The sequence below is a fragment of the Grus americana genome, chromosome 5 (genome assembly GCF_028858705.1).
Source record: "Grus americana isolate bGruAme1 chromosome 5, bGruAme1.mat, whole genome shotgun sequence".
Lineage (NCBI taxonomy): Eukaryota > Metazoa > Chordata > Aves > Gruiformes > Gruidae > Grus > Grus americana.
This window is the reverse complement of record NC_072856.1, coordinates 3,442,245-3,460,867: the sequence shown is the minus strand read 5'-3', so window position 1 is coordinate 3,460,867 and position 18,623 is coordinate 3,442,245. Positions and strand designations below refer to the sequence as shown.

Sequence of the window (18,623 nt, the reverse complement as noted above, 5' to 3'; positions counted from 1 at the left end):
TTGACAGTGTAACGGTTTTAAGTGTTTGAACTTAAGCCTGCTTAGCATGACTAATACAACTGTCTTGGCTTTAGACATCTGAAATGAATACTTCAAGAAATCATGTCAAGTGTTCATATGAATCTACTCTCACTATATCCCAATATTTGGTGTGCTTACGTTTCTGTCTGGTTTATTTCAGGAATTTGCAGCGCTTACAAAAGAGCTAAATGTATGCAGGGAGCAGCTGCTTGAGAGGGAAGAAGAAATCGCTGAACTGAAAGCAGAAAGAAATAATACGAGGGTTAGTTTCTTGTCTTCAAGATTACCATTGTTAAAGCATCCAACTACATGGAGAAAAATTTTGAATGTTGAATTTGAAAAGCCAAAAGTATTTTCTCCCTGATATTTGCATGTGAATCCCCCTGGACATGTGAATGTGTGTTGATTAAGAAAGTTTGGAAGCTTACGCACAGCTCCAAATAATGCTGTGCAGAATCAGGAAAAACTTGTAAGACTGCACTGCTATCTGTCATTCAGCTTTCTTCTTGTTAAAGTTTTGTAATCGTACAACACCCGAGATCAGCAGAATAGAGCGGGCAAGCTGTCGTGATCCGTTCCAGCAGCTTACGCTGCTGCCAGCAGAACAGTTGTGTCTGATTTAGAGCATTTCCTGTGTGTATCCTTCTGACAAGCATGCAGTTCCTTGGAGTGGTGGTGGAACTGAAAAGACCTGGCTGAGTAGAAAGCTCATTTAAAAGCTAGACTGAAAGAGAGGGGTAGGAAATGCGTTATATCACTTCTAACATGGGTGAAATGTTAAAAGCAGGTCCTTACGCTTGATGCAATAGTCATTTGCTCTCAGGTTTGAAGTTTAGTACTCAAAACTCAATGTTGTAGGAGGCAAAGTTTTCTGCAGCTATGCCAAACAGGAGTAAACATTGTTCCTTCTTTTTTGTTTTAGCTATTACTGGAACATTTGGAGTGTCTTGTCTCCAGGCATGAGCGATCTCTCAGAATGACAGTTGTGAAGAGACAAGCTCAGTCTCCAGCAGGAGTTTCTAGTGAAGTAGAAGTTCTCAAAGCACTAAAATCTTTATTTGAACACCACAAAGCCCTTGATGAAAAGGTAATGAAATATGGTAGCTAACATCATCTCATCCTGTGCCCTCTTTCTTATGTGTGGACCATGCAGTTGTTCATACTCAAGTTGTAGAAGTCAGGTTCCCTGAACTTTTCTCCGCTTTAAGTTAGCGGCTTTGCTATAACTGCATTAGTAACTGCCTTCTGAAATAAACATACTGCACTAAAGCAAGGTGCTGTATTTTATTCTAGAACTTCATTAACTGTGCTAACGTGAACCAGGCATGGTTCAGGGGCAATGTATTTGTTGTAGAAATGCGTACGTTTGCTTACTCTTATAATATCAGGATTTAGCCTTTTTGAGTATCTACTACAAGAAATGGACTAGAGAGGACAGGAGGAGAGGAATCTGCTAACACTGTGATAGAAACTAAAGCTCAATTAAAGGAACTCCGCCCTTTAGTTGTGCCTGATGTTGGCAACAGGATATGCAAATGGCAAAGTTTACTATGAATTTTGCTGCCAACTCATAGTTTGCCTAACTTTTGTGACCTTTGTACATAGTCTGGTAAATTCTTTTAAGTAGAAAACTCTCTCTTCTTCCTTGTTTTAAATAAGCATACGCACTCTGTGCCTTACAAAAGGATAGGCAAATTCTGGATGTGTTTAATTCTTGTGTAAATGTATAGGTCATGTTGAGATATGATTTGCTTATGAAAAAAAGAGAAAAGCTAGATTGTAAGATACACATTGTTTCCATAGAAGGTTTTTTGTAGCATATGTTGTAATTAGTACTTAAGATTAAGCAGGTCTCTAAGTGTGATGGAAATAGTGCTGTTTCCTATCTGAAAGGGTATGGAGACATGGCAATAAGTGAAATTACTTGAAATTACTTTTTCAGGTAAGGGAGAGGTTACGAGTAGCACTTGAAAGATGTAGCTTATTGGAAGAAGAACTAGGTACTACGCATAAAGAGGTAGGTTTCTCTTTTAAAAGTCTTCATGTGTGCATTGTGGGTGTGTTAGTCAATATTTGTACACAGTAATTTATTCAAATACTAAGGTTCACTTTCACTTCTTGTTTTCTGTATTTTGCTGAATGGGATAACTATAATTTTTAACTTAATCACTTTGAAGGAGCAGGAAAGGAGAAAAAATCCAAACCTCAACCTCCCCCATGCATCCTCCCCCCAACCTGACAAAAAAAATCCCCACCAAAATAACAAAAAGAGTTCCTGTGGCTTTAAAATAAGAATTGTTGGATGGCAGTGGCATTAAGTTTTTGAGTGCCTGTGCCATATTTTATTAATACATACCTTGCAGCAGAATCAGTAATTGTTGTTTTGTTCCTTTGCTTTTGCAGCTGTTACTTATATTATTAGTGAGAAAGGATTTGACTTGAAACATATGTATATAAACTTTTTTCTTTTAGTTAATGATTCTGAAAGAGCAAAATAATCAGAAGAAAACACTTCCAGATGGGATGCTGGATATAAATCATGAACAAGAAAATACACCAACTACAAATGGGAAGGTACAGCTTTTTACTTTTTTTTAAGCTGATGTCTGATTTTTCAGCATTCACTATAATATTTTAATTTTAAACTATAATAAAAGATTTTGAATGATGGTTTAATTAAAAAGTCTCAGTTACTACAATTTCAATTCTTGCAGTCTATCCAATAATAAAAGTATCTTGGGGCAGGGGTGTTTACAGTTAAGTAATAGTTTGTTTTTCAAATTTCTGTGTAATATGCAAATACATTTTTCTCCTGTTTTATAGCGATCCTCCGATGGTTCTTTATGCCACGATGAAAACCTTGCAAAAGTGATTGAACTCCAAGACATCATAGATAAGCAAAACAAAGAGCAGACACAAATGAAAGAACGTCTTACTGCTTTGTCTAGCAGAGTAACAGAGCTGGAAGAGGATCTTGACACAGCTAGAAAAGACTTAATAAAATCTGAAGAAATGAATACAAAGTTACAGAGAGATGTACGAGAGGTGAGGAATAAACTGTCAAAACTTGGGTAGTCACAAATGCAATTGCTGTATAAAATTTCAGTGTCATCGATGCTCCATTAGACCTTTATGCTTTTGAATGTCTTTGATAGGTGAGAAAAAAATTTAGAGCACGATAGTGCTATTTTTTGTTTGAAAGACCAGTCCCTTCAGAATTAATCTATGAATAACTATATTTCACAAATAAATTGTAGATTTAGCATTGTGAACTTTAATGTGTTCTTGAAAAGGTGCTTGATCATGGCATAAATGCTAAGCTTATTCATGAAGTTTAAATTTTTTATTTTTCAAGATGTACATGGCTGAGGAATCACTTTAATTTCAGTGGTGTGATTGACAATTCCTGTTACTAATCAGTCACTAATCCCTAAGGTCCTGTGTATTGCTGTGTACTGTATCCTTATTAAATAGAACAGGAGCTTAGTTAAATCCAAGAACACTCTCTGACCATCCCCGGGAAGAAAAGATTTGCTGTGTTTGTGCTGTTGAAAAGGTAAATAGGAGATCTGTCACGTAATATAATAAAGACCAATCTTTTTAAGTATTCACCATTTAAAAACCAAAATTCATTGAACTTCTAAGCCTAAGTGCGACTATTCTTTCTACTTCGTTTTTCTACTGAGAGAAATAGAGTATATCTGATTTGTTTTCATTTTATTATTATTTTTGGCTTGTGGGTTTTCCCTCCAGTTTGATCACTACATAATTCTGTTTTGTTTTGCATAGACTATGGCTCAAAAGGAAGACATGGAAGAGAGAATTACAACTCTTGAGAAACGCTACCTCGCTGCACAACGTGAAGCTACATCTGTGCATGACCTCAATGATAAACTTGAAAATGAAATTGCCACTAAAGACTCCATGCATCGACAGGTTGTAATTTAAAATAAGATAAAAACCATTTTGCTCAGCATAGAACTAATGGAAATAATTAACATTCATACTCTGCTAAAGCACTTTGCTTTTAGCAAGATAAATATCATCTGTAGTGTGCTATTGTTAGCGATTGTTTTTCAGTAACTGGAGGAGTGCATTGTACAGAGTTTTACCCTGGAAATGAAGATGAGACAGTTAACTGGAGAGAGGAAATGATTTTGAGCATTTTAGTGCACTTGATCGTGGTGCAGCAGGGCTGTTGTCCCTGTTAATTGTGGATTTTAAAGTTGTTATATGTATATCCAAGCACCTTTAGTTTCATGTGTGAGAATTACTCATTTTAAGCTAAAACAGTTTTAAAACTCGTGTAGTGATTTTTTTTTTATGGCCTGTTATAGAAGTAAATGTCTTACTGCAGGAGGAAATTTGACATATGCTTGACATGAAGTAGTCCAACTTAAAACCAGAAATGGTTGTTTAGCCAATCACTTTCTAACTCAAGGAAGCCAGGCAACTCATAGTCAACAAAAGAAGTCCCATTTAGTATAATTTTTAAAAGAAGTTGTACACACTTTAAATAAAAATAAATTTTGCGGTAATATGCATAGTGTTATTTAAAATATGAAGGAATTTTTTCCTTGATGTAACTCAAAATCTTAGCACAGCCTTGACATTTGAAAATTCACAACTTATTCTATGCTGCTTCCCATACCGTAATGATGTTTGTTTGGTGATACAGTTGCTTTCAGAATACAAAAAATTGTCTGCAGAAAAAAAACTTGTAGAGAAAAAACTTCTCTCATCTTCAAACTGGTTATGAAACCAGTTTTGGACAGTTTGTTCTCCATAGGTCTAGTAAAGGCAGTAATCTGTATCCTTACCTTCCTCTGATGAAAATTAATTACCAATTTAACACTAAACATTTGCTGATCATAATCCTGTGTAGAGTGAAGATAAGAACAGGCAATTGCAAGAACGACTGGAACTAGCTGAGCAAAAGCTGCAGCAGACTTTGAGAAAAGCTGAGACTTTGCCGGAGGTGGAAGCTGAGCTGGCACAGAGAGTAGCAGCACTTTCAAAGGTGACTCAGTTGGACAGTGTCCTCAAGACTCTCTTCTCCATTGATGTCCTGCTACACGAAATCTGTTTTAGTGTTGGTTTTGTTGCATTGTGTTTCTGTTTTCCCCAGAAAATGTCTCTCCTTGTTTTCTGCTCATCTCTGAGCACACTCTGATTTACTCTCTTTTTTCCTTTTTTTTTTCTCCATGCTCTTTGGAACTTGAGTAGGTTTTCTGTTAACTCTGTTACTTTATGAAAATGTCTCTGAATTCGCATTTTGTTGCTTTTTATTAAAATTCATTCAATAATAGGCATAAAGTCTTCTAAAACAAGAACTATTTCTGAAGGGGAAACCCAAATTTCCACTGTTAACCAAGGGAGGAATGTGGGGAGAAAGAGAGGTAATAGTACTCATTAAATACTAAGATTTTTAGAAGGCTGCAAATGGAATAACGAAGTCTGAAGAATTTTATGTAGTAACTACAAATGAGCCTTTTCAAGTGCGTGTGTGTGTGTGTGTTGTTTTCAAGTCTCAGTTTCATTTCTTTCCCTGTTATCTTTCCTGTCCCTAACTGGCTCTGTAGTCTGACCTTTTGTCTCCTGGGAACTCTGCTGCTAAAGATGCTAAAGTATTGGAACTTACCACCAAGCTTAGGAAGGTAGAATTTGTATAATAGTCCTTGTTTCTGCTTGCTGCTTTCTGCTTTGTCATGATTACTAACAAAGGGTCATATTGTCTGGACTAGTGAGGAAAAGCTGAAAATGCATTCAGTTTTGATTTTTTTTTTTAAATTTTTGGGGATTTGAATGAACTTCTGTTGCTGCAAACTCATTTGCAGATAATAGCTGGTTCATGGTACTTAAGGGCGAGAGGCTTCATCATTTTGTTACTTAACATATGAACTCTTACTAGGTTCTTCTAGTGACAGAAAAGCATCTGTTCTGCATTGTGTATTACCATAAATGGCAGTTGCGCAAAGCATGTTAGATATATTGTTGTGCTTCAATGTTTCTATGCTTTTGAAACCATTTTTAAAAAAAAACCAAATTCTAATTTTGTTTTCAAATTGACAGGCTGAGGAAAGACATGGCAATATAGAAGAACGACTAAGACAGATGGAAGCACAGCTAGAAGAAAAGAATCAAGAACTGCAAAGGGTACCGTACATATTTTTGGCAAAGATACAAAGCTGAAAGAAAGAATCTAATCCCCTTCATGGCTGCCTACTATTCAGCAAAGCAGTTTTTATTTCTCTGAAATAAAACCGGAGTTTAGGCTGGCTGATAGTTGGGAGATTTGAGCCACTGTACTATGGCTAACCTTAAATCTCAAGACAAAGCTGGAAGTCTCCAATCAAAGTTTGAAATATGTTTGGAAATACGTAATTGCTAGTCATACTTTCTGATGAGGAGGCAGATCAAAAACTTGCTGAATGAAGTGAGGATGGAAAAATTGTTTCCTAGGTTATAAATAATGTAATTGGTTCTGAAATCTGCTTTTAGCTGAAATGTAAGCTCAGATTTTCAAGCTTCTGATCTTGAACAGTTATTAAAGTCTTAAGTGTCCTTTATACTCCCTTACAGAGTCATGGGGGTACATGCTGTATTTCTTATTCCTTTGGAAAAAATTGTTTCTATTAAAGAAACTGCTTTTGGATTAAAGAAAGCTTACTGTTTTTACAACCTGGAAATTGTTATAGACATTGTAAATTTTAAGTTATTTCAGTAGCTTTTATGTATCTTAGGCTAGACAGAGAGAGAAGATGAATGAAGAGCATAATAAACGTTTGTCAGAAACTGTCGATAAGCTTCTGTCTGAATCTAATGAAAGGCTCCAGCTTCACCTCAAAGAAAGGATGGCTGCCTTGGAAGATAAGGTAACAAGTCATGTTCCAACATACACGTTAATTAGATGCTCAACATTCTGGAGTGATCTGTGCATTTTGCAATGTGTCTGTAACTTCAGTAAATAAATACTAAATACTTATTAAGTAGTTTCTGTTAAGGCTGTTTTCTAGTGTGGATCTTGAAAATAAGTTCTTAAAATTCATTTTTTTGAGATTGTTCACGGGCATTGTACAACCGTGTTGAGAAGGCATCTTTTAAGAAGCTTTATCCTTTCTTTGTTGCCTGGTGTGGACCGCATAAATAGGCTCATCCACTGTAATACAGGAAGTCTAAAGAACTTCGACCTTTTCAGTTCAGTTTTTTCCCCACTAATGCTTACCTTGAGTCAGTCAGATTCTTGCAAGTTGAAAGTGTCTTGCATTTTCTTCCCAGGTAGATCATTTTGAGAAAGGTGATGTGAATGTAAATGGGCTGTTCCCTGTGTTCTCAATGCACGTCTGGAGCTTTCCCCTGTATTCAATTAATTTTCAAACTTTGTGACATACTTTTCCCTTCTGCTTTTGCATCTAGGTCCTTAGAGGTTTTTCTTCCATGCATGTCTTTAAGGATTCTCTTATTCTGCATTGAACAAAGCAGTGTCTTCTAAAGTAGCACTTTGCTTGATGCTGACTTTGCATTGCTTTGTCTTGGATTAAAGAAATAGTTTCTTTTACTGGAGGGTGAAATGCCGATCTGGGGAAATGTTTCAATGAAAACCCAGTGGCTTTTGTTTTAAAGTCAGGGCAATAAAATGCTTCAGTTGCAATATATAATGATGTACTCAGACTTTAATATATGTTTACTTTCTCTTGCATCCATGTCAACTCAGTTCTCATCCCTAAACCATCAGTCAGGTACCTGACATGTCTTTCCAGAATTCCAGGACTGTGCTCCCCTCAGATCATCATTACAAAAATTTAGTTTGTTCTTTTCCCTGCTTTTGTGCTGTCAGAGCTGCGAGGAATCAGGTAGTGCAGAACAAACGTAGGTCCTGCTGAGCCTCGTCCTTCAAGTTAATGATAAAGGTGCTTATCATCTGGTGTCTAAGGCCACATCACTATTTTCAAGATCACCAACTGCTCCTAATACTTCAGAACTTCTTGTTATGGGCCTTGTTAGGGCATCAGCAAGGTTGCTCTAACAGTCTTTATAAATTCAATTTCTGAGAAACAGCTGACTGCATTTTTTCTTTAAATGCTTGAATATTGGAGAAGGGGGTGTCTTAGGGTTAACCCGAACTCCCCTTTACCCTCTAAACCTTAACTGTGTTCACGAATGAGGAAAATCTGGTTGTCCTTCACTGTAAGTTACAGCTTCTAGTAAAGTGTTTTTGCTGTGGCTTCCAGGTCATTCTTTTGTGATAAGTTGGGAAGGAACATGCAAGGAAAATTTTAAGACTTTCTTCTGATCACTTGGGCTTTTTTCCCCAGAATGATTTGTTTGTTCACGTATGAAACTTTTATTACATGTTTAAGATACAAATAATGGTATTACTTACCTCGAAGAAATGTGTTTAGCAGAACTGTTTGGCAACAGTGGAAAAGGAAAAAGTGGCGCAGTTAGGAATTTCCTATTAGAAGAGGGAATCTCTGATTATTTTTTTTTTCTTGGTATCACGTACTACAGTCAAATACAATAGTTGAAATTATTTGTTGCAGCTCTCAAATGTTTCTTAATTCTCTGATGATTCTTAGTCTGAATTTGGAAACCGCTTTGAGTAAAGAGATCGTAGTAGTCATAAGTATTTATATTTATTGGAGTTGTTTAGAAGTCCTGGTATAACTGTAAAGACAACAGCTCTGATGTTAATGAAGGCCCACAGGTCAGCGTGTGTTGCAGTTCTGGACGTACAGCACATCCAAGAAACTACTGCATAGTAATTTTGTAGGTCACGCAAGTGAAAGTAAAATGAAAACCAAATGATAACAGCTAGTAATGCCTTAGTAACCACTCAGTGAATTACTTTGAATTATTTTAGCTGCCTAATTATTCCTTTTTTTTCTTAACCCATTTTGTCAAACGGAGCTTTAAAAGGCTGGTTTTGGTATTAAATTTTTATGGAACCTGTACTATTACTAAATCCATTATTTAGTGACCTGCACACCTGAAAGGATAAACCTTCAACTATAATCAAAGTGAAATGATGTAAGCAATAAAGCAGCTGTAACTTAAGATGCATCTGTATAGTGTTGACTGAAATTTTTTGATACTCATCTTGGTTATGGTTTAAGAGTTGAAAGCTTTTATAAGTAACTTAATTTGTGATACTTCTTATTTTAGAATTCACTTCTTCGAGAAATTGAAAATGCAAAAAAACAAATAGAGGAACTTCAGCATGAAAAGGTATAATACACATTTTTTAAATATTATGTTGGAAAATAATTACTGCATTGCTACATAGCAGGACCAGATTTGAATTCCCCCCTAAAAGTTAACATTACCTGGTCTGTTTAAAAGTAAGGGGCTGTTATTGCTCATTTTATGGTGCTGTGTGCCTCAGTTTTGTGATGATTTTATAGGTAACATCTAGCTTTTTACGCAAAGACCTAACACGCTTCTGATCATGTAAAGTGGCTGGAGATACTGGCATTTTACCAAAGATTGAAGATTGCATAGAATTTTTATACCTTTGTACATATGACCTAGAACAGTAAAAAGAAAAGAGAAATAGTTTTAATGTTGGGTATTTTCCCATAAGTTTTTTCTTAAAGCATTGGGTATCATGAAATGCTTGTTCGACTGTAATTTTTTTTTAAAGTTTTAAGAATTGGGGGGCAGGGAGAGAAATAATTATTAGACTTGTCTGTTCCTTTGCAATACCAGTTGGGTCTGGTGTCTTGCTTGTCCTGGAACTGACAGGTTCCCTTCTTGAATAATAGTGGTGGGGCCTTTCATTGCTTTGCATCCTTAAGCAGTGGCAATTGATTTTTGTGGTCACGCTATCTGTTCTGAAATAATACTTGTTATTGCTTATTAAATCACAGGTGTACTGCATCTCCCCAAATCATTCTAGTAAGTAGCTAGGCCAAACTGTAGAGGCTGTGCTTCTGTAATAAAATGAAGAACGCATTCAGAATATTTTGCAGAATGTGCTTTGAATTTTTGTATGTCTAGGCCAGCACTTTTCACACAAGGCACAGATGTTCATCATCAGCTACTTTTTATTAGTCTTTCATTGTTTTCTCATTCATTGAATTTCTCTTTTGTTAAATTCTGAGTTTCTAGAGCATGTAAAAATGTCTAAGTTAAAAGTGAATGCATTTAGAACCTTTTGTGCACAGAGCTTGATAAATCTTCTTGTTTCTTATTAAGTATTATCACTTATAGTAAAGTTAGTAATATGTGAGTTTTATTTAGGAGTTGTTTTTAAAACATACATTGCCATTACCTAGAGTCACAGTGTAGAGAGGCAACAGAATTATTCTTGGATGCCCTTTTGTGGTGGTGCTGTATTGTGTGTAGCAAAAATCATTTTTACGTTTTACGTCGTTGAAGGATATGCTTTAAAATCTGTTATTTCTGAGTTTTGTAAAAATGAGATCAAAAACCTAAATGTTAGTTTATAAATCAGTATTTGATACTGATTTTTTTAATGTATTTTATCTGTTTATTTTTACAGGATCAACTTGTATTAAATGTTGAAGCATTAAGGGCTGAAAATGACCAAGTGAGACTCAGAGCCACATCACTTCATCACAGGTACCAGCACTTAATTGTAGTTCAGTTTTTCCCAATTTCTTTAAAGTCACTTTTCAAAATGTAACTTTGTCTACTATAACTGAAAATATTTTAGACATAGCTATAAAACGTATTCTTTGTAGAGCATATAAAGCCGTTTTTATACTGCTTTAAAAATTGGCACTGGTGGGACAATAAGAATCGTTTGGGTGGGGTTTTTTGTTTTTTTTCCCCCTTTCCCCTACCTTCGTAAAGATAAAATGTTTCTTCATGTTCTAGCCGACCAGATTTCAGATACCCTATGACATCTTCAGCTGTAGCTGACAGTCATGCAGACTCTTATGGCACCTCATCAGTGTTAAGACGTCCCCAGAAAGGACGTTTGGCAGCTCTCAGAGATGAACCCTCGAAGGTAATAGAACTCTGAAATGAAAATAAAAATAAAACTTTGGCAACAAAATAGATTAGATGAGGATAATCTTTTGCAAGAGGTGCATAGCAATAAACTGCTAGATTTTATAGATCTTGTTTTACTAATGCACAGCTACTCATCTTTTTAATTGTTAACAAATAATTGTAAAATTATGATTTTGAACTCCAATTTGTTCTAAGTATGATAAGCCTGTAAAATATAATTTGAAACAGCCCTACTCTTGTGTCTATACACTAATTTAACACATCACTGCAAGCAATTTCAAGTCCTTTTCAGGACACATAAGTTCTCATTACATAAAGCTGTTTCCAAAATTCTCATTGGATTTGATAGCAAAATTCTACTGTAATGTATAGTGCATATAGCCAAGATATGTGATGTTTTAATTTATTCAATGGGGCTGTCCACTTTTGAATTTCACGTAACTTTAAGATACAAAGCTTTCTACAATATAGCTTTTTTTTTTACATTTCTCTAAACATTGCTGTCTTGATGGATGCATTCAGCATGTAAGTGGGCTTTTTAAAAATTATTTTAAACATCCTGAAAAACAGTAGAAATGTCATGTTTTTTCCATCTGAGTTTGGATTTTTTTTTAATTAATTCTCTTAGGTTCAAACTCTGAACGAGCAGGACTGGGAGCGAGCGCAGCAAGCAAGCGTGTTGGCAAACGTGGCACAAGCATTTGAAAGTGATGTTGACATGTCTGATGTTGAGGATGATAGGGAGACTATATTCAGTTCAGTTGATCTGCTGTCACCAAGTGGTCAGGCTGATGCTCAGACTTTGGCCATGATGCTTCAAGAACAGTTGGATGCAATCAACAAAGAGATTAGGTATGGTCTATCTGCTGTTAAGGTTTTGATAAAAATGGTTTCTGTGACACTAGAAACCCTTTTTGTGTGGTTAGTCAGAAAATGGTGGTTGCCAATTCACTGCCCTGGTGGGGGAACTTGACAGAAGTACCTGGTTTCCTTATGCCAAGTACTCTTTTCTGGTTCTTTGTCTTCAGTCCCAGTTATGGAAGGGATTGTGTATTACTAGTTTGACAGAAACCCCTGCGCGGTGGTAATAGTAGTGTTTACCACTGGGTTTTTTTGACATTAGATCAGAGGATTTTTCAGCGTGGCTGTTTTGCTGCTGCTTCCTAATGCTTGAGTCAGCCATTCTGTTTATATGGTACTTACTTGAATGTCATGTTTCTTTGAAACACTTTTCTTTTAGACTTATACAAGAAGAAAAGGAAAACACAGAGCAGCGTGCAGAGGAAATTGAAAGCAGAGTGGGTAGTGGAAGTTTGGATGCCCATGGCCGATTCAGGTCCATGAGCTCCATTCCTCCACCCTATGCAAGTGGTTCACTTGCCGGTTCTTCTCCGCCTGGCAGTGGCCGCTCCACCCCAAGGCGGATTCCGCATAGTCCAGCTCGGGAAGTGGACAGACTAGGTATCATGACACTGGTAAGTGTCTGTTAACTTTAATTTTTCAGAAGAGTATTCCTTTTCTCTAGGAAATGGATTGTTTGATTTCCCCTTCTTCTCCTTCTTACTCAGCTGTATTTTTCCTTTCTCTAGGTTTTTCTACTGCTTCCTTTCAACTTCTATAAAAAGTGTAAGATACAGTCATAATGATTAGGAAAAACGTTCAGAACTCAAGTCTATTATTTGGTCAACATCTCATGCCTAAGTATTCTGTCTGTTATGGTCTTCCTTCTGACTCCTCTTCCTAGAAGAAATAATGTTTTCTTTTCAACCCCTGGTACAGCAACCAGTTTCTCCCTCTGCTTTAAACTTTATTTTTAGCAGTCCACTATTCCACTAAATACTCAGCTAGAAAGTGATTTGCATATATTGTATTAATCTTGAAGATTGTGGAGGAATCACAGCTGTTTTAATGAGCTCTAGTGTCTTGGTTTTAGCCTATTAAGACTGACACGTAAAAGAAGTATCTGTTAGACCTAGTAGCTGATGAAGTAGTAGCTTGTGCTTAGCAGTTCAGTGAGTAGAGAAAGATGGATCCATTCTTTTGATGTTCATATAACTGCTTAGAAAAATGAATCCTCCTTGGAGGAGGTGCTTTAAGCATGTAAATGTATCTGTAAAAACAAGATACAAGTTTCCACTGTTTTATTTTTACATAAATGTCACGCAAACCAAATGGTTTCTCACATTTGGAATGTCTTTCACTAAGGAGCATCTTGGATACAGGTATTTATTTGCAAGGACTCTCCAGGAAAAGTTTCTTCTCTAAATACATTACTTTATCTCCAGATCTGCATATGCATTTGGAAACTGTACTTACTAGTTGTACATGCAACACCATACTTACTATACCTTATTATCCTGGATTACTGCACTTGTATCATGCTTATATTATACCAATCAGTAGACAAGGAATGCTATCCGTCACTGTAAGGGCAGGTGAATTGTCAGTGACTGACTCGGCTTATTTAGGTCTCTTATAGGAGTGTTTAAAAACAAGTATTTGGGCTAACTGCTTTTGCTGGCTTTTTAAAAATAATGTGTACATATACCAAAAAGTCTATTTTTTAATAAAAAGGAATCCTTTTGCCTTTCTTGCATTAAAAAAAAAACCCCATCATTATACTAGCTCTATCCATATATCCAGGGTCAAGCGTGCTTCTTTCACAGAAACTAACAAATGTCAAGATGCAGAGTACAATATATTCTGACTTTTCACAGTAATAAGTAGTTAAGCTACATACTTCTCTTACAGAGAACCATACACAACTGTAAGTAGCTGGATCAGAAGACTATGTGTCTTGTGTTAAAGTCTAATGTAATTGAACAAAAATAAATAATTAAATTCACTTTAGGTCATAATAATTGTGACTCAAAGGCACTTGATATATTATTTGCAGTTGCATTTGTCTGACGTTTTAGCACCTGGCCACTAGTCTGTGAGCATGATGGCAACATTGGCTTAATGCTAACTACAGTAGTAGCGTTGGGCAGTTCAGTTAGCTGAAACCCCTTCTGATTAAAATTAAAAAGCATCAACATGATAACTTGTAAAATTTAACAGCTCTTTTCAACAGTTCTTGTGGACAGTTTTCATTCCATATGGTAAACATTTCCATTTGTATGGGTTATTGGATTTAATAGATGAAAGATCCAGCAAGGTTAAAATGAGTCTGCTGCGCTTTGTCTAAGAACTCAGGGAGGGACTAGATAATCTTTAGAGGTCCCTTCCAACCCAAGCCCTTCTGTGAACTTATGATTTGTTAGCATAGTACTCTACAGTCAGATTGACCAAAACTTTACATATTAATGCTGTGTAGTTTGCATGTATTCTAAATAAAAAGTGATTAAAAGTTGCCATTTGTAGGGGGGGAAACAACATACAATTCCCCAGCTTCAGAGAGGACTGACTTTATATTTAGTTTTAGTCTTTTGAAACAATTTGTCACCAAATAAAATGATAACTATGAAACTATCTCAAACTTTTGTCATCAGCAGTCTGGATAACTTGTTTATGTTACTCAGGGTTGCTGCCTTGCTCTGTGCACTGGCAGAGGTGGAAAGTACCTAGGAAGGGAGATACAGTGGCTTCTGGAGCAGATGGAGGATAAAATAAAATTGGTGGTAGACTCTTGCTCAAACATTCCAGCACTTTAAACTTAGTAAAAAGAACAGAATACTGTTACTGTATAGAAATCAGCTCTGGTTGGCACTCTGTCTTTCACAGTTCTTAAAGTCTGGCTGCTTTATATGCTACATAGGAAACGACTGAGGAAATGGCTAAGGTGTGAGAAAGGACTAGTGCAGACAATGTATTAAGCCTGCTGTGGCTGCCATGTAGGTTATACAGTTCAAGGCAAGTCCTTGAGACATGACTGGAAATCCTCTCACTTTTTAAAAGCAACACCTTACGCCCCCGTGTTTTTCTTGCTGAAGATAATGCACGTTTTGTGTGCCAATTTGCCTGCAGTACCCATACATTGAAATAGCTATGGTACTTTTGTAGATAACTAACTACAAGTCTTGATTAATTTTTTTTTTTCTTCCTTGTCCCCTCTTCAGGGATACATTTAAGTAATCTGTGATTTGAAGAGTACTTCATACTCTTTCTCTGTGCCATTGCTGTAATTGTTATTTATATACTCCCTAATATGTTTTGTCTGTACTAGTTATTTCAGTCTGTGCTACAGTTTATAATAAATATGGTTCTTCCAAATTTCTTTTCTTTGCATGCATCTATCAGCCTAGTGATTTAAGGAAACACCGTAGAAAGGTAAAAATCTTTAGTTTATTTACTGGTGTGCCTCTTCATCTCCTTCCTTGTCCCCAAATTCATTAATGGGTAACAGGAACATAAAAGAAAGCATTTGCAGGGTAACCCTATAATAAAGCAAGTTTATATGCTCTTTGATATTAAATGTAAAATGATTTATCATCTTAACGTAAGTGTGGGTTTGTTTTGTGCTTTGGTTTTTTTTTGTTGGCTTTTTTGCTGGTGTGGGGAACTGTTGTGTTGTTTTCTGTTTGTAACAATGATTTTTGCAATCTTCATGGAACAATATTTAATTTTAAAGATCTGTTAGTGCACACACAAGTAAGTCTTCCTTTCTGTTATTCAAACTTTGAGATAAGCCGTAGCCACAGGTATGTGGAAACTGATTTCATAGAATTGGTGATCTTGTTAATGATTGTCTAAACACGTGTAACAGAATGGCAATGCTTTCTTTTCACAGGACTCTCTGGTTTTCTGTCTTTGCGCTTGCTTAAGCTGAAGTCGGGTGTATTAGTTTTATGGTGCTGAAGATATTACTTTAGCTCTTAGCTCTATTAATGAGTAAAAGATGAGTGCTACTTGGTCATTTCACTAGTTAAGGCTGAAATTTAGTAGTTTGTCACTGAATGTAACAGAAAATCCAGAAAGAAGTCAAACTACAGGCAACTGCGGATTAGAGGGGGCGAGAGTAACCATATAACACTGAAAGATTTGGGTTTTTTCCATTCAGTATTTTGTGTAGTGTTGATACTACATTCATATTTTGGCATTTCCAACTAACCCCTCAAGTTTTCATTTGTTCTCTGTTAGTCTCCAGCTTCTAGAGAAGAGGTACGAGATGACAAAACCACAATAAAATGTGAGACATCACCACCTTCTTCACCTCGATCTTTGCGTTTGGACAGAGTTCAAAAAGGAGCTTTGCATACCGTGAGCCATGAAGATATCAGGGACATTAGAAAGTAAGTAGCAGTGAATAAGTCAGACCTACCAGTAACTTAGGATTTCAGATCATCAGAATAAAATCCTAAAACTGCAAAGCTGTTCAGCTTGTAGGATTCTAGTCTAGGTATTGAAATCTTTCTCAAAAAAGAGACTCCTTTATGACTCCTTTTTCTTTTTGTAAAGTTCAACAGGCTCGCAAGATGGGCAAACAAGTAATCCTAGTAGCAGCAATAGTAGTCAAGATTCCCTTCATAAAGCCCCCAAAAAGAAGGGGATCAAATCCTCCATTGGCCGCTTGTTTGGCAAGAAAGAAAAGGGACGACCCGGACAAACAAGCAAGGAAACATTAGGACAAGGTTGGTTTGCGCTTTTTCTTTTTTTGGCATAGTAAGAGAGAGTGAAAGACTGAATTTGATGTATGTATCGGTATGTACATATTTATGACTGATTATTTTGATGCTGATGTACAGCATTTTTTGGGAACTAGTGACACTGAATCTTGTGGTAGGTCTTTTTATGAGAGTAGGATGCAAGTTCAGCTAGTCAGGTTATGTTGCTGTCTTTTAGACTCATGTAACCAGGTTATGGAACCTTATGGAACTGTTATGGCTTGTTTTGTGAAGCAAAAATTTCAACTATCTCAGAAGTGAGAGAGGCTTTTTTTAGTGTTGACACCAACAGGCATGTCTTCACTTTGGGCCCAAAGGAACTCCCTTGAAACGAACCCAGCTGGCTTAGTAAATGCTACGGTTACCTTTCTCTTTGCATAATTCTTTGCGTAAATTAGTACCCTTGATGTTGACACCACCCATAAGTGATACGGGAACACGGAGGATTCATCTTACAGCTGGTTGAAACGTGAGGTTCTGTGTGTCTCTGGTTTTAGACAGCACCTATTTGAGTCTGTACCAATCTGATTTTCCCTTTTTTTATCCCCTATTTTGATGGGTACGTATTCAACTAGGAAACGGAATGATAGATGGGCTTGGAGGTTTGGCTTTATACATTTCTGATCAGTAATATTACAAAGGATTAAATACTTTTGTTCAGGAAAGCAGTAGTGATTTTTTTAATTATAACTGGCCAAAATGGAGAAGATAACACTGGGTTTTGTTTTGTGGTTTGGTTTTTTTTTGTAGTTGGCATGGCAGAAGCAGATAGTGCCTCTCAAGATGCTTTAGGTCTCAGCAAGCTTGGAGGTCAGGCAGAAAAAAACAGGAAAATGCAGAAAAAGTAAGTTATTTAATATTTTCAATCCTCTGTTGTTAAGGTATTGCCTTGTTTAAAAATGTTTTGGTTTGATTTTTGTTTTGTTTTCAGGTATTTTTGCCTAGTATGATGCTATGGCTAATAAGCCTGTATAGATTTTTTTTTTTTAATTATTTTTTTTCCAGTACATTAATAGTACTGTAGGTTGTGATAAGTTTGAGATGAATTTCAGTGCTGAAAGCTTATTGTTGAAATGCCGTAATAAACAAACTTGGAGATAAAAGTGGACTCTTATCAAACCTCCCCCCAAATTTGTTATTTTAATACCTGCTTTGGGTTTAATTCATTTGGAAGATTTCCCAAAGTTGTCTTTGGCTGCTACTTGCTCCAGAGTGTGAAAGAGTTGAGAGAGTGAAAGCATGAGATGTTCTGTACAGACATCCTTCCATATGCATGCCAGGCTCCTTTCTAGCAGGTGACTCTGAAAGTCTTTCCTTTTGTGTTGCAGCTGCTAACTGGTGCTGTGTTCACTATTTTTTCACTTCTCTTTAAGCTTGTCTTGACATTTTTCTCTCATATATTTTTAACAGCCGAAATTTTTTTCTTTGCACCATATACTCCTTATTTCCTGGTTTTTTTTATAAATTATGACTATTTCCTTTTTTATGGCAACTTTTAGATACACAGTTACCTTTTTCCAGCCATGAGAATCTTTTCAGTGTGTATCCACGAAAATCTCTAGTTTAATGTTCGCCTTTAGAGTATCTATTGCACGCTTTGTTGTTCTCAGACTTAAGAGATGAAGCAAAGACTATAATCATAGGTGAAAAATAGATATTGCTACTAGCAGAAATCTTGACGTGATGCTTATATGGTAAACCAGGAAACACTCAAATTAATGTAAGTAGGATCAGGCATTCTTTGTATTTTTCCACCCAAAGCTGAGCCATATACCTAGCACTTCTGTTCAACTGTCTTTACTCTGTGTCAAAAAACATGCAAGACATGTCTTGCTTTTTGCTTGTCATCTGAAGACAGAATAGTGAATGTTGAAAAGAAAGTGTGCTAATTTTCTCTCTGTGAGAGAGATTTCTTGCAGTACCTAAGTTCTATTAACAAATAAGAATAATGCCTGGTGACTGCTAATGAAAACCAGCAGTGTGTTGGTTTGAAAAGTCAGAAAGGAATGTGGTTTTGTT

The 18,623-nt window shown here is 36.2% G+C and overlaps 1 protein-coding gene across 7 annotated transcripts in view; it reads left to right on the top strand.

Moving 5' to 3' along the window:
- The window catches only part of PPFIA1 (PTPRF interacting protein alpha 1), a 58,188-nt gene that overhangs the window by 21,062 nt on the left and 18,503 nt on the right, over positions 1–18,623 (top strand). For 4 of the 7 annotated variants that reach the window (XM_054827073.1, XM_054827071.1, XM_054827070.1 and 1 more), the window contains exons 3-20: positions 182–283; positions 944–1,108; positions 1,964–2,038; positions 2,494–2,595; positions 2,845–3,066; positions 3,811–3,957; positions 4,907–5,041; positions 6,094–6,177; positions 6,765–6,896; positions 9,187–9,249; positions 10,526–10,605; positions 10,864–10,996; positions 11,630–11,853; positions 12,242–12,476; positions 15,241–15,270; positions 16,081–16,232; positions 16,399–16,571; positions 17,355–17,448. In XM_054827073.1, the coding sequence (XP_054683048.1) occupies positions 182–283; positions 944–1,108; positions 1,964–2,038; positions 2,494–2,595; positions 2,845–3,066; positions 3,811–3,957; positions 4,907–5,041; positions 6,094–6,177; positions 6,765–6,896; positions 9,187–9,249; positions 10,526–10,605; positions 10,864–10,996; positions 11,630–11,853; positions 12,242–12,476; positions 15,241–15,270; positions 16,081–16,232; positions 16,399–16,571; positions 17,355–17,448 (2,348 nt within the window). The remainder of the gene's footprint in view (positions 1–181; positions 284–943; positions 1,109–1,963; positions 2,039–2,493; positions 2,596–2,844; positions 3,067–3,810; positions 3,958–4,906; positions 5,042–6,093; positions 6,178–6,764; positions 6,897–9,186; positions 9,250–10,525; positions 10,606–10,863; positions 10,997–11,629; positions 11,854–12,241; positions 12,477–15,240; positions 15,271–16,080; positions 16,233–16,398; positions 16,572–17,354; positions 17,449–18,623) is intronic. The other 3 variants (XM_054827076.1, XM_054827072.1, XM_054827075.1) reach the window with 1 other exon arrangement.